General features: G+C 40.1%; 2 protein-coding genes across 2 annotated transcripts; one reads left to right on the top strand and one right to left on the bottom strand.

The window, feature by feature from the left end:
- The first annotated feature begins 197 nt into the window (after window positions 1-197).
- lage3 (L antigen family member 3) lies at window positions 198-1590 on the top strand. The gene is made up of 3 exons (XM_014020513.1): window positions 198-262; window positions 816-944; window positions 1028-1590. The coding sequence occupies exons 1-3, from the start codon at window positions 216-218 to the stop codon at window positions 1140-1142; spliced, it is 291 nt and encodes a 96-aa protein (XP_013875967.1). The 5' UTR covers window positions 198-215; the 3' UTR covers window positions 1143-1590.
- A 4857-nt stretch (window positions 1591-6447) lies between these two features.
- Window positions 6448-14706, bottom strand: wdr45 (WD repeat domain 45). The gene is made up of 11 exons (XM_014020512.1): window positions 14568-14706; window positions 14281-14373; window positions 13567-13641; window positions 13272-13376; window positions 12952-13057; window positions 12774-12868; window positions 12612-12691; window positions 10439-10647; window positions 10254-10355; window positions 10021-10166; window positions 6448-7907 (listed from the first exon to the last, which is right to left on the bottom strand). Exons 2-11 carry the CDS (start codon window positions 14327-14329, stop codon window positions 7798-7800), a joined length of 1077 nt encoding a protein of 358 aa, XP_013875966.1. The 5' UTR covers window positions 14330-14373; window positions 14568-14706; the 3' UTR covers window positions 6448-7797.
- Window positions 14707-14828: the final 122 nt, after the last annotated feature.

Here is a 14828-nt window from a genome sequence, read left to right as displayed (position 1 = left end):
GTATTATATATTATTTTATAAACCACCAGCTAGCGATAAATTCTTTTTGCGTTCTTTAAACTTTTCAATAAATATTATCCTGATTCTAATCTCCAAACTTTGTCTGTAATTTTTTTTTTGTAATACTACCCTTCGCCACTGGGGGCAGCAGCGGACTACAACACAAGAGTAAAGACTTCTACTTCCGGTTCACCCGAGTCAACAAAACAACCGCGATGGCGACTGAGGCGGACAACAATTTAGAAACAGGCAAGCTGGAGTTGTATCCTTTAGTGTCTCACAGAGACATTACCCTGGAAGGTACAACAGGGTCGTTGGGTTTTTATTGTCTTAGAAATGAGCAACTTTTAACTTCGCAGGAAGCTGTTAAATCTGATTCAGATCGTTGTGAAGCTGCTGCAGTCTGCTGAGGTGTGGTATGGTGATGGGTTTCTTTTAGTTCTGGTCTTAGTGATAGTTTAAAGTAGTTTAGGTAATAATTTTGTGCTGGAAGAATTAGTTTAGAAAGAAAAAATCTTTACTCAGGTTTGCAGGTATAAATGTTTGAAACTGGTCTGTTGTGACACCTTAAAGCAGTTTTGTGCAGAGTTATGATATGCCAACTGTTCATTCCTCATTATGACCAAGTTATTATAAAGCTCAGAATGCTCATACGTATGTTGTTATGTATAGACACTGTAAATAGAGATTTAGCGAGTTAAAGTTCATATAAAAGTGGATTTCAAGTTTTTTTTTCTGATTCAGCTGAGTAGATTAATGGGGTTGGGGGCAAAAGTTTTTGTTTTGCAGTTCAGTTTTCCTTCACCGTCCTTCAGCTCTCTGGACGTCCCCTTCCCGTCGTCCTCGGAGGCCGTCATCGCCCTGCGGTCCCTGTCGCCCGACCGAGAGCCACGGAGAGGCGGCATCAGCAGACATCTGAGTGTGTCCGGCAGCACGCTGTCTGTGTAAGCAACCTCCCACTCTCCTTTCAGTCACGAGTCGGTCTGAAGTGTGTGGTCGTCTCACCGAACCTGTCTCTGTGCTTCAGGAGGTGGAGCGCAGATGAGGCTCGGATCCTCAGAGTGTCTGTCAGCTCTTTTCTGGATCATCTGTCGCTCGTTATAGAGACCATGGAAATGTTTGGCCCTCCTGTTGCCCCATGACGCTGCGCACAGGTTTTTGGACTCTGGTTTTAGATCCTGTCAGTCAGCGTACTCTTCTGGAAAGCTACTTTGGTGCAGCATTTTGCCAAAATACAAGTGAGCACAAGTGTTTGTGTTAAGAAACTGGAAGATAAACCCCTTAAAAAATGATGGTTAGAGTGGATCTACACTTCTTTTTATGAAAAAATCCACTACAAAGATGCATCATCATGTTTTGTTGTTTTTAATGAATATTTATGTTTGATAGGATTGTTTTTCCATCATTTTTTAAAATCCAACAATACACGAATGTTGAATTGAAAGTTGTGCCTGCTGAAAACTGGATGTTTCCAATTTTACTGTAAAGTTCAGCAGGTTGGGCTAGCTAATATTAGTTTATAAATATTCCTCTCATGAATATTTTATCATTTGACTTTTTATAAAATAAAAAGCAAGAAAATTGTTCAAATCTTTGTGTCAAGTCTTTAAAAAAGTTAAAAAAAAGAACTTTGTTGAAGCAAATGTAAAAGCTACCACTTTCTAAGCAAAGTTTAGTGTTGGTTGGAGCAGATGGGCAATTTGGGTTGTGTGAAGTAGAACCGTAAAAAAAAAAAAAAATCAAATGGTTTGATCATAATCTAAAAAAATGCTTTATAATCTAATTAATAATCAACAATTTCTCAAGTGTTGTCCAAAAATATTGATTTAAACTTTTATTAAAAAATGATTTTCTTCCTTTCCCGTAAGTTTGTTACCATACAGGAATTTTGTTGCTGTAATGTAGTAACAGGCCAGCAGAGGGCGCTGCTGGCCTGAAAACGCTTTTTCTTCAGAGCAACACAGAAACCTAACAAAGTGTTGTGTGTCTCTGAAAAAAAAAAATCAGATTATAATGAAATTAGCTTTATGTTGCTGCTGCCACAAACTATACGAAATAATCTGAAGATGAAAAAGAGACAAGTCCTGTGTAAGAGCCACCAAACGGTGATAATGAAATTCAAAATGATGTTTTCTGAAACATACAACTTATTTTTCTGTTGCAGTAGTATTTGTATTGCTTTGGCATGGTAGCAGTAGTTTATGTTTGTAAAGTCTGCTAACAACTTGTTTATATTTGTCAACTGCTGCTGAAAGTCAAAAAGTGGGCAATAATGTTTTGCCCGCATCTGCGTGTGACTTGCAGCAAAATATCTTTAAAAAAAGGCAAAGAAGCAACTTCTGGATGAATGAAACGTGCAGAAAATAATCACTGGACGTACACCAACCAATTCACACGGAGTTAACCTGATTCAAGATGGCTGCCACGGCCAACGGGCCTTAAAAAGTAAAAAAGGGTCATTGCTCAGTCAATATTACAAGTGTTGACCAACAGTTTGGTGTGGTAGTAGCTGAGAGTACCCAACACATATTCTAAGCAGAAACAGTTTATGTATCTGTACCTATAACTAGAACTTTGTATAATACAGCTTTCTGACAAAAAATCCCAGTTTACTGAGTGAAATCTCTGTTTGAAAGGCAGATTAGGAAAACAAAGCAAAGGTTTATTTGGCAGTACACAAAGCAGTTGCAAAATTTATTTATTTTCATCAAAAACATTAAAATGACATTTTTAGAGTTTGTTTTTCAACAAGTGAGTCATCACTGCCATTTAATCAAAACACTTATTTAAATGAAAGGGCCTGTAAAAGCTGAAGGGGGAGACCGAAGCTTGGCCGTATCATCATCAGCGTGACGAGAGAGACAAGGTTGTGTTTAAAACTGTGAAAGTAGGATTGGTGGTGCAGCTGGAGGTTTGACAGGTTCAGGAATGTTTCATGGATGGGATGTAACATGTTCAACATCTGCAGATAAAGTAAAAAAATACAACTTTGTGCTGCTCAAATATTGTGTGATTTGATTGCACAGATTTGTTGTCATGTTTTGGTCTTGCATGCTGTTGATCCTGTAGTGTCATAGGCGGGGTATAGTTTGATAAGACTCTAGGGACTTCTTAGCTTTCATGCACAGATGCTTAATAAAATCTGTTTTATGGTGTGTGTGTTTTTAATGTTGTACAAATATTATCATCAGATGATTGTAAGAATCTAGAGAAACATCTGAGCTCAAAGGACAAAAGGCCTGGAAGTCATTATTCGATGTCAGTTATCTGTGGCGACACTGCATTAAACATGTTTGATTCTGTCGGGGACGTCCCTGCATGAGCTCAGGAACACTTCCATGATGAGTTCCACCTGAATGAGCTGAGGCAAAATGAAAAACTGTGGTCATCCATCCATCCATCCATCCATTTTCTGTACACGCTTATTCCTTTCAGGGTGGCGTGGGTCACTGGTGCCCATTTCCAGCACTCACAGTGCGAGGGGCGGGGTACACCCTGGACAGGTCGCAAGTCCATCACAGCTGTGGTCAGACAAATCAAAATTTATAACTAGAATAGTTCCTGGAGAAACTATGAAAAATCCCTGTCATCTACCACCATCCCACAATTTTGGCTGAATATGTCTAAAAATAGCCAAGATAAGGTCAATTTTTGCGAAGCAATGGATTCCTCTACTCTCTTATTTATTTGATATGTCTGTGCGTCCGTCTGTTTTCTTCCACTTATCTGGGGTCAGGTCTCGGGGGCAGCAGTCTAAGCAGAGAGACCCAGACTTCCCTCTCTCCAGCTACTTGGGGCCAGCTCATCTGGGGGAATCCCAAGGTGTGTGCAGGCCAGTCGAGAAACATAGTCCCTCCAGCGTGTCCTGGGTCTTCCTCTGGGCCTCCTCCCAGTGGGACGTGCCCGGAACACCTCACCAGGGAGGCGTCCAGGAGGAATCCTAACCAGTTGCCCGAGCCACCTCAACTGGCTCTTCTCGACGTGGAGGAGCAGCGGCTCTACTCTGAGTCCCTCCTGGAGGACTGAGCTTCTCACCCTATCTCTAAGGGAGAGCCCAGACACCCTGCGGAGGAAACCCATTTCAGCCGCTTGTGTCCGCAATCTTCTTTCGGTCACTACCCAAAGCTCGTAACCATAGATGAGAGTAGGAACGTAGACCAACGATAAATCGAGAGCTTTGCGTTTTGGCTCAGCTCTCACTTCACCACGACAGACCGGTACAGCGCCAGCATCACTGCAGACGCAGCACCAATCCATCCGTTGATCTTGCACTCCATTCTTCCCTCATTCGTGAACAAGACCCCGAGATACTCAAACTCTCCTCCACTTGGGGGAGTATCTCTTCCCCCACCAAGAGAAGGCACCCTACCCTTTTCTGGTTCAAGACCATATGGTCTCGGATTTGGAAGCACTGATCCTCATCCCTCATGCCATCATTTGATATGGCAAGTCCTAATTATTTTTGGAAACCACATCTTTTGTACTATAGAGGGACCACCTGGCTTGTAATCAGTGCACAGTTCAAAAACCTGCCTCTCTGATGGTATGGGGGTGCATTAGTACCAATGACATGGGAAGCTTACAGATCCCACTAGTTGAAACCATTTGGTGCACCATGAAATGAAATATTCGGCAAAGAAAGCCCAGAACTTTTCTGGATGTTGAGAATGGGACAATATTCCTCTCTAAAACCTCCAGCAGATGGTCTCCTCAGTTCATTAAACCGAAAAATCTTGTATGCTCTGTTTTTATCTACACTTTAGACAATAATGTCCCAACATTATTTTTGGAAGTGGGGTTGTATATACTAATATACTCACATGGTTTTCTCTCATTGTGAAACTCTTCACACAGCTTACATATGAGCTGTATACCGCAGATGCTAATCACTCTTCCCTCCTCTCCTTTTCTCAAGGATCACTGGGGTCTTTGTTGGCCACACCAGCTGAACTGAGAGTTTCTGACCTCTTTTGTGTTTGTACTGCAGTAGCAGACTGAAGCATGTGCTCTTGAATCAACAGGCCTGCCTACAGCTGCCAACATCTGGCGTTTGAGTAAAATGAAGCATATAATTGGCATTCAGTTCTACTTTAAATGAATATAATTGTAACTCTGATGGAACCACAGCACCTGAGTGATTCTTTTCAACACAAGTGTTTTAGTCTGAGGCACACGAGTGGCCACAACTTTGTTTTTCTGAGCATGAACTCTGATTTAGAAACCGAAAGATTTATCATGGATGCTCTGAGACTGACAGTGATTTACTTTTATATACAGGTTGCACAAGCTGAAAACAAAACTACGGCACAGAGTTTAGTTCTGAAAGCTCAGACTGTGACACACAGCTGTAGAAACAGTTTTTTTTATAAACATCATTAGGTGCTGGTGTTCAAAATGCTCTTTAAAAATGTCCATTGTGGTTTGCTATTTATTAATGCTCAGTCCTCGTAAGGTCCTGTCGATTTTCTTTCAGGTTGAGCTCTGGATTTTGGGCCATTTCAACCTTTTTTTTAATTTTTTTGTTGCCATTCTGTTGCAGATCTAATGTTTTGGGTCATTGTTCTGTTGCATTTCTTCAGCTAGCAGATGTCTCACATTTGACTCTGGAATACTTTGGTCTACAGAAGAGTTCATGGCTTAATGACTGCAAGGTGCCCAGGTTGTGCAGCTACACAACACGCCCAAATCATCACTCCTCCATCATCGGGCTATATGTTGAGTCATGGTGTTGAAGTTCTGTTTGGTTTTCAACAGGGATTCATGCAAGAACATTTTTGGATTCTTATCCTAAATTTCTCAAACTATGTTTTGCACAAACATACGAACATGCCACGTCAGATTCAGCAAACACTTTTAACTTTTAACACTTTTAATCGTTCATACAAACTCTGTTTGTATGAACGGTTCTTACGAGGCCCATTGCTCCAAAAGTTTTGTGGTTCATTCATATGCAACTTGGCGAACCCACAGTAAGTATTGTTCTTGAAAACACTTTCTCATGCAACCCCTCCAATCAAACCTTACTTGTTTATAATTTGTATAATTGTACTGTCATGCACTTTAATATTTAACCTGCTAACTGAGGCCAGTAAAGACTATGGAACTTAATGTCTAAGATCCCAAATACACCAGTGCTAAATTGCACGTGCAAACAAAAATATTGCATGCGAGTGGCGTGTTGCAGGTGATCTAGGATTGCTGAGCAGATAACATGTGCAAAAGTGGTGCGGACCGCCCTGTTGAAATAAGGATTTTGCATGTGAGAGAGCAGTGATTGTAAAAGAAAAAAATAACTTTGAAGCCATGGAGCTGGAGGTCTTGGTGGAGGAGGCAAATGATCCAGATGCAAGAATGCAGTGTTACAAGGAGTTTTTCCACAGGAGATATGGTATGATTTCTGTTTGAGGCACCAAACTTTGATCCCACAGCAGTTCAAAAAAGGCATTGTTGGATAGACGATATTTCTCTATTTTTATTTCTTACACATGAACAAAACATTCTCCCTCCATCGTTTGTCATTGCACCTTTGCCTCCTTCTGGCCACAATGAGCCCAGCCAGTTTGCACCTGCCTTGCGCAAATGCTAAATACAGTATAAATACAAAAAAGGCAACCACAATCAGTTTCAGGTTTGATAAATCACACTGTGGGTGCTCTCCTCCTCCCAGTATTTTGCACATTCTGATAATCATATATTCATGTTCATGAAGTCAAACACGCTAAATGGATTGTGTCTGCAATTTTACTCATTTGACAAATGCAATCCTCAGTGCACATGGTCAGAAGATGAGCTTTGCACATGCTATTACGTTTGCACGTTTTTTATACATGCAAACCTTTAGTAGATCAGGCCCTGAGAGGTTTGCAGTTTTTCTGAGAGTTGCACAATCTGACTTTGGGGTGACCTTAATGGGTGTTTTTACTCCTGGCACAACTGATAAACGTCTGTCTTAAACGGTTTCTGCTTGTGAACAATCTTCAGCTCTGTAAATGATAAACTCCAAAATGTTTTGAAACGACCTTTAACCCTTTCCAGATTGATGGGCTGCAACAGTTGCTTTACCGATGTCATTGCTAATATCTTTCCTGTACAAACTGACAAAACCCCTGTTTTTATAGAGGTCATTTAAATAATTACTGATGATAAGTCTGTTCCATCAGCAGTACAAGGCTGCTACTTTCCCTCTGCAGAAATAGCACAGAGTTTAGTTTTTAACACAGACTTTCCATTTTCGCTTAAATTAATAATGGCATGGTGAAAAAAAACGTGTGTTTTCATACACTAGAGCTTAGATTTTGTTAATTTCAGAACTGGGTAAAAATCAGATGATTTTTATTGTGTTCATGTGAAAAACCCTAGAAGTTAAAGAGGATGGATGTTTTCCCTCCATGACTGCACATATTGAAGTTGCACATGTATTATATCTTGGGCAGGTGAAAGACAAACCTAAAAGTTTTGCAAAATGAAATGATTAGATTTATTTATAACAATCTAATTAAAAAAACAATTAATGGGAATTTATAAATTGTTTTTTTTTCTGATTTTATCTACTTTTATGAATACAACATATTACTGGTCTATTTAACATCAAGCAAGCAGCTTGATGAGATACAGGCTCATAGAAAAGTGTTTCTGTGTTCAGACTGCTACACTACAGATTCAGCAGCTTACATAAACAACACTTTATGAAACAGGCTACAGCACTGAGTCCGTTTCTCGTTGACAGTCGTTTTCCAACCATCTCCTGACCAAAACTTCTTCAGCTCAGATAAACGGTCTCTTCTTCCTCGTTTGTGTTCAGAAGTCATCATCATCACATATGTCCAGATACACATCAAACGCTTCTCTGTTGCAGTTTCCATCCGGTGTGAAGACGTACTTATGGAAGGTCCCGTCCACACAGATGGCTGCAGGAGAAGGGACAGAAAACAATAAGAAGTGTTTCCAGACAAAAACCACCTAATTAAAGTATTTGTTCACAAGTTTGAATTTAACTTAATTGTGACTGTTTTATTTTCATCCACTTCCTGATCTTAAACTATTTGAATAAATGGTTTACATAAGATGACACATTATCTCTACTTACAATCACTGTAGAAACTTTCCTTAAACCTGCAGAGTGCTGAACAGGACTGAAGACACTTAAAGCTTCATGTGGATCTGTTATTGCCAGGTGAAACTAAAAAAAAATCTAACAAACTATGAAGCAAAGCTCTTCAACTCTGACTTGTTCATCCATAAGACTTTTTCTCTTTTCACTGAAGGCTGCTCTTTAGTAGTCTTTAATCTATTCTTCCTGTTTGATGCATTAGTTTCTCTCCAACTTAACAAAAAAAATTGAGCAACAGTGAGCTTGTGTTTGTTCTCTGCTGCTTTTACATCATGTCTCTATCAAAGCTCAGTTTTAATTTTAATATGTTGTAATTTTATCTCATTTGGATGATGCAACAATGGCTTTCTCTCACACGAGTCAAAAGGCTTTGGTCCTTGTATTAGTTAGAAGAAAGCAGCTGGTTTGGTCCCGGTGACTGTAAAACATACTTTTAGCAATGTTTTCCTGTTTTAGTGTTTGTTGATAATGATGTTGTCCAGTGAACTGAAGTGAATGATGTCAAATTTGCTACAGCAAACATTTCTGTCTGTCAGTCCATCTATAGATAGCTCTGGAAAAAATTAAAAGACCACTGCACAGTTTCCCTGTATTTAGTGGAAACATTCCACCAAATATTAATTTCTGAACTCTTCCTGAGTTAAAACATTACGATTGTTGTTTCTAGATGAATATGAACTTGTTTTCTGTGCATTATTTGAGTTGTGAAAGCGCTGCATCTTTGTCATCATTTTGACCATTTCTCATTTTCTGCGCATAAATACTAAATTTGTGCTTGAAATTTCAGAGACATGCTGTCAGTAGTTCATAGAATAATAATAATAAAAAAACAATGTACATTTTACTCAAACATATACCTATAAAGAGTAAAATCATAGAAAGTGATATTTTTTAAAGTGGTCTCTTAATTTTTTACAAGCGCTGTATCTATGTCTCCAGTCCATGACAGAGACATCCAGTCAGTCAAATATTCACATATAACAATTTATTATTATTATTAATAATACAATTAAAGGTGAGCTGCATAAAGTTATGTTTGTATCAAACAAATATCGACTTGTGTTACTGCTGAAGTAGCTCTCGGTCTCAAAAAGGCTGGTGACCCCTATCATAGTTGCTGTATTATGAAGTATTGTATGTTAAGTACTGTCAACAATGTCTTACAATGAAACATATTTAAATTACACCGCATTTACAAATCTCCTGTCAACTTTTAATAGTTTTTGATAAAAACATGTTAGGCAGCCAAAGCGGCCCTACCACCGGGTTTACCCAGTTTTCTGGGGGGAACTCTGGTCCAGTTTCCGTCACCGTCACAATGCAGTCAGAAGCTGGTAGAAACTCTGACAAAAGAGGTGTGGCAGACTCAGATCCACAACAACATCAGAAGAGAAGTTTCTGAGAGTCCACAGCGTGTGTGATCAGTGGCTCACAGTGGTCCTAGGAGGTCAGGCTGTTTCAACTATGAAGAGAAGACTTGGAGCTGCAAGTTGACAGGTCGAGTCGCAGCAAGAAAGCCATCTGTAAGAGCTCAGAATAAGAAAAAGAGGCTTGTTGCCTGCGAGAAGGTGTTGGTGTTGACTGATGAATATAAATGAAATCTGCAGCTCATCATACAGGACTTCTGTACTGTTTCTCAGTGTTCAACAACTGTTAAACATAAAAGTAGAAGTATGATGATCTGGGGCTGTCTGGCTGGATCCAGGGTTGAGTGACACTCCTTCCTGTCAGAGTTCCCACCAGTTTCTGAGTGCATTGTGACGGTGAAGGAAACTGAACTCACAAACACCTGGACTTTAAGTTTTGGGTAACCTTCATTGGACTTGAACTGCTTGAACAGCAAATTAAAAAACTGGAAAAATGAGGGAGTTCTAAAATTTTTGACCATAGTTTAGAAAATGTTTCTTTACCGATGACCGAGTTGACATTCTTGGATGTGTTCTTTCCAAAAGCACAGATGCAGGCGCACTCAGCAGGCACCGTGAAGCTGGCCAGTGACCACTGGCTGTCCACATATTGACCAATCACAGGGCCCACCTTCCCAACACGTGCCAGGCTGTGGGACAAGGAGAAACAAAGATGTGTTTGGTTTATTTGAGCAGTGGGAGGCCTAAGAAAGCTTGAGATCAACAGGGTGTCTTACGCTGAGCGGCGGTTAAGTTTGGTGTCTTTAAGAGCAAAGATGTGGACGGTGCCTTTGTCGCTGGAGGCACACAGGAAAGACGAGTCGTGGCTGAAATTGATGCTGAAAAGATGAACACAGAACATGAAACTGGCTAGTTGTTTGCTCACTTGTGTTGCAGCTGTCACTCGGTGAACAGTGAGTACCAGTAGAGGGTGGCGGGGTCGGTTCCTCTGCGCAGCTCCACTAGTTTGTCTCTGGTGGTGGTGTCAAACAGCCGAATGAGGGTCCCTTTGCGGGAGGCTGAAGCTGCGACGCTGCCCGGCTGGTTCAACGCAACGCAGGCGATCTCACTCTGATGGGCGTTGATGGTGAACGGGGCAGACGATGTACCGGGCTTGGTGTTGGTCAGGTCCTGACAGAGATGGGTTCTGTTACTACATGGACATTTGAATGAGAGGAGCAATTGTTTTTAAAGGGATCCACGATTAGTTGTAACATTAGACTATATTTGATAAACATATATTTTAACTGTAAAATAAAGACTGTAAAAATACTGTAGGCTGTTTAGTTTTGTAAATTTAAAAAATATATATTTTAACATGGACGGAGCCATTTTATTTACACACAAAGCATTCTGGGTAAATGATAACATGGATAGGTCCTCGGTGTGAGCGAGCTATATCCACCCTGAAGGTTAATCTTGGACAATATCTGATGATCGACTCTTTTAAATGAAACCAGAGAGCGTTGACAGAGAGGAGAAGGTAGAAATGACTCAGCCTGTAATTGAAAATATGGATGGAGGACAACAGAGCTGCTTCATGGAAGAACCTCAGCTTAGCCCGTTAGCCTTTGCGCTAGCACCGACGCCTTGTTGCCTTATATGTTTTAGCTCGGCACTAGAGCGACAAACAAGCTAAAGTGAGGTCCTCCATCCATATTTTCAGTTACAGGCTGAGTCATTTTTGTGTTCCCCTCTCTGTCATGTGGATGGAGGACCTCAGTGACGAGAGGAGAATGTGTAGCACTGAGCTAATACATACATATATATGGTGGGAGCATCGGGGCTAACGCTAAAGCTAACAGGCTAAGCTGAGGTTCTTCCATGAAGCAGCTCTGTTGTCCTCCATCTATATTTTCAGTTACAGGCTGAGTCATTTCTACCTTCTCCTCTCTGTCAACGCTCTCTGGTTTCATTTAAAAGAGCCGATCATCAGATATTGTCCAAGATTAACCTTCAGGGTGGATATAGCTCGCTAGCAGCCTCGTACCGAGGATCTATCCATGTCATCATTTACCCAGAATGCTTTGCGTGTAAATAAAATGGCCCCGTCCATGTGATATATTTTTAAATTTTTAGTATAAAAATGATAAAAACTAAACAGCCTAAAGAATTTTTACTGCATTTATTTTACAGTTAAAATATATGTTTATTAAAGGAGACCAATTATGGGTCCTAGAAATTTTTATGGTATGTCTGTGGGCTATCCAGACCATGTTCATTCAATTTAATGCACAAAATAATTCTCAGATAATAAAATTTCCCATTTTCTAGTTCTGCCTGCTCTGACTTCCATTCAGAAGAGCTGTTTATGTTAATGAGCTCTGTTGGTAACGCCCTCCAAAAATCTGTTGGCATTAACTCCGCCCTCCAAAGCCAGCGTTTACGTTAGCATGGCTAATAATAGCAGAAGCTCCGTTGTACAACCATATGAGACCCAGAGGCAGAGTCGTGGTCACAGCTTCTTTTTTTTTCTTCTCCCTCCACTGCTCTGCCCTCACTCTGCATGCTGTTACCAGAGCAGGGAGCAGCAGCGGTCAAAATGCCTCAGAAACTCAAACAAATGGGCTTTAACAAGGCTTTAATAAGCGAAACAACAGAGGTACATGAGAAAATGTGTTCATAATGAACGGAAAAAATAAAATAAATAGTGCCCATGCCGGTCTCGAACCCTGGTCTCCCATCCTGTGGTCCAACACTCTACCCATTACCCTATTGGAGGCTTGTTGTGAAATGAGCTGCGCATTGCACAACAACACTGTGACGGCTCTTTATACTGAGGAGGTGGAGTCTCACCTCCTCAGGTTGCTACGTAAGGGGCTGAACGCAGGTTCCAGTGGGTTGTCGTACGGCTTCTGACATCACAAAATAACGGAAGTATAAAACTTGTCGTTAATATACATTAAAAATGCATTTACTTACAATAAATATGCCCCTGGGTGCATTTTTTGGTCCTGGGACTGTTTTTTTAAGAAGTACATACCCAAAGTTGAGTAAAAAAACCTTTAAAAAGTGAATTTTGCATAATAGGTCCCCTTTAAATAAAGTCTAATATTACAACTAATCATGGATCCCTTTAAATATCTGTAACTTACAACCAGCTGAAGGCTGCCACATTTGTGACCTGGAAAGACCAACAGCTGCTTCTCCAGACTGGGACACAAATCACACAGACCTGACAGAAACAGTTTGTTGTAGATTAAATCAGCACAATATGAAGGAAGAAAAATAAATCTACAGAAGAAGAAAGTTGTCACCTTTGGGGTTATCTCTGGTGTCAAATTCAAAAAGTTTGACAGGGTTGTTTGGAAAACTGTACACATAGATCTTGTTCTTCAACACAATAATGATCCTTAAAAAAACAGTTATTATGTATCAGTGATTATGTATCTATTTATTATGACTAAATTAGGACACACAGAAGAGGAAACTCACTTGTCATGTCTCATACGCACAGCTAGAACAGGTTTGGTGAAGGTGAACTCCAGCACCAGCTTTTCTTTAGGGTCACGGGACTCTCGAGCGTCGTCCCAGATCAAAACTAAAATGAGCAGAGGTTTTATTTTGCACATATAAAAATTCAGAAAGAAACACACTGACAGCAAAATGAAAAAAATAATAAAAAAAAAAAATCACAATATTGTCCATATGAAAAAAAAAGGGTCTGGTAAGAAAAATAAACGAGAAAGGTTCTACTAAGAAAAAATGCTTCCAGGTAAGTCTTAAAGAGATTTTCCTCTGTAATCCAAACGTACCAGATATTTCGGAGAATTTGGGATTGACTCCACCTCCGACTATTGCCAGCAGGTTAGAGCGATGCAGCATGGAGCACTGGGCCACACTGCCCACCTGCTCGTGGTCTGCAAAAACACAAACATCATCTGTTCAGATACTAATTTGTTCTCAAAAATTACCATTTTAAATATTATAATAAAATTCCTAAAAAAAAAAAACACATGAACAGAACAAGGGAGAGGTGCTGCAAACAGCCAGCACCCTCGCAGAAAAAAATGCTGTTTGTAAACATCAGATGGCGGGAAACCGTCTCACCCAGGTGACCCTTCTCCATCAGCGGCTCAACATTGTAAATCCTGACCCCGGTCTCCATTGCACAGCAAAAACAGCCTGTGAAAGATGAAAAGCAAAACATTTTTCCCCAAATCTTTTGGTTCTACATCATTAACAGATTCACAGCATAAAAAAAATTAAATAAAATCCAGATTTTTTTTTTTAGCAGGCAAAAGTGTGGAAGTGAGTATGTTTGTGCTTCTGACTGGCCAGTATGAAATGTAATCAACAGCTGGATGAATTTGGTTAAATTATAAGGAACAAGATCTTTACCATATTTAAAAAAAAAAAACAACATTTCAACACAGACCAAATAGAATCCTGTGCTGGTGGAAAAATTCACACTTTACAGCTGATTCTATTGGCAAGAAGTAGATATCCGGAAATGTTGTGGTTTATCTTTGAATAAGTAATTATGGCAGAATGTGTGTACATGTCATTGATCGTTACACAGACCAGTCAGCTTTACATGGCAGGTCTCAATCAAGCTGAGGCAGAAACAAAGAGTACATCCACTTCACAGTCAGTCAGTGCACTGTCACAATGTTGTTACTTATATAATAATACAACCAATATGTCTACAATTACTTTAAATGCGTAGCTTAATAATAAACATTTTAGGTGCATTCATGTAACGAATTTGGTCTCCGTTGAAACGTGTTTTAAGTAGGTAAATGCAGTCAGAATGAAACTTACTCTGGTCCTGGTTGAACTGCAGGCTGTTAACGCCTCTCTGCTGAGCCATGGCTGCTGAAACTCCGGTGCCAGGTTGGTTTCACCGAACTACAGCTTCAGGAGGAACAAGGGAACAACGTGAGACAAAGGAGACAAACGCACCGCGACTGTTCAGCATACACGACGCTTCGTGTTCCAGCTGATTTGGAGCAACAGTGTGTCGCAGTAAGGTTAGCTTCAGATAGCTAACACCGTTTTTGTTAGCTAGACATTAAACAAACCGCTAATTTCATCCGACAAAGTCTTACCATGCACACGGAGTTAGGAAACCAAAATAATATTTTGAAATCTGCTTTTAAAACAGGACGAATTGAAACAAACAACGATGTCGCAACAATGCACCGAAGACTTGTTTTGGTTTTCCAACAGACGTCATTTGGCACGTGCTTCCGGTTTAGTTCCGCTTCCTGTTTAAAATTTCAGATTAAAATAAAATTCGACACAACCAAATTTACTACTACTACTACTACTACTACTACTACTACTACTACTACTACTACTACTACTAC

Source organism: Austrofundulus limnaeus, unplaced genomic scaffold (assembly GCF_001266775.1).
Source record: "Austrofundulus limnaeus strain Quisiro unplaced genomic scaffold, Austrofundulus_limnaeus-1.0 Scaffold254, whole genome shotgun sequence".
Lineage (NCBI taxonomy): Eukaryota > Metazoa > Chordata > Actinopteri > Cyprinodontiformes > Rivulidae > Austrofundulus > Austrofundulus limnaeus.
Note: the sequence above shows the minus strand (reverse complement) of the source record. Positions and strands in the feature narration are given on the sequence as shown.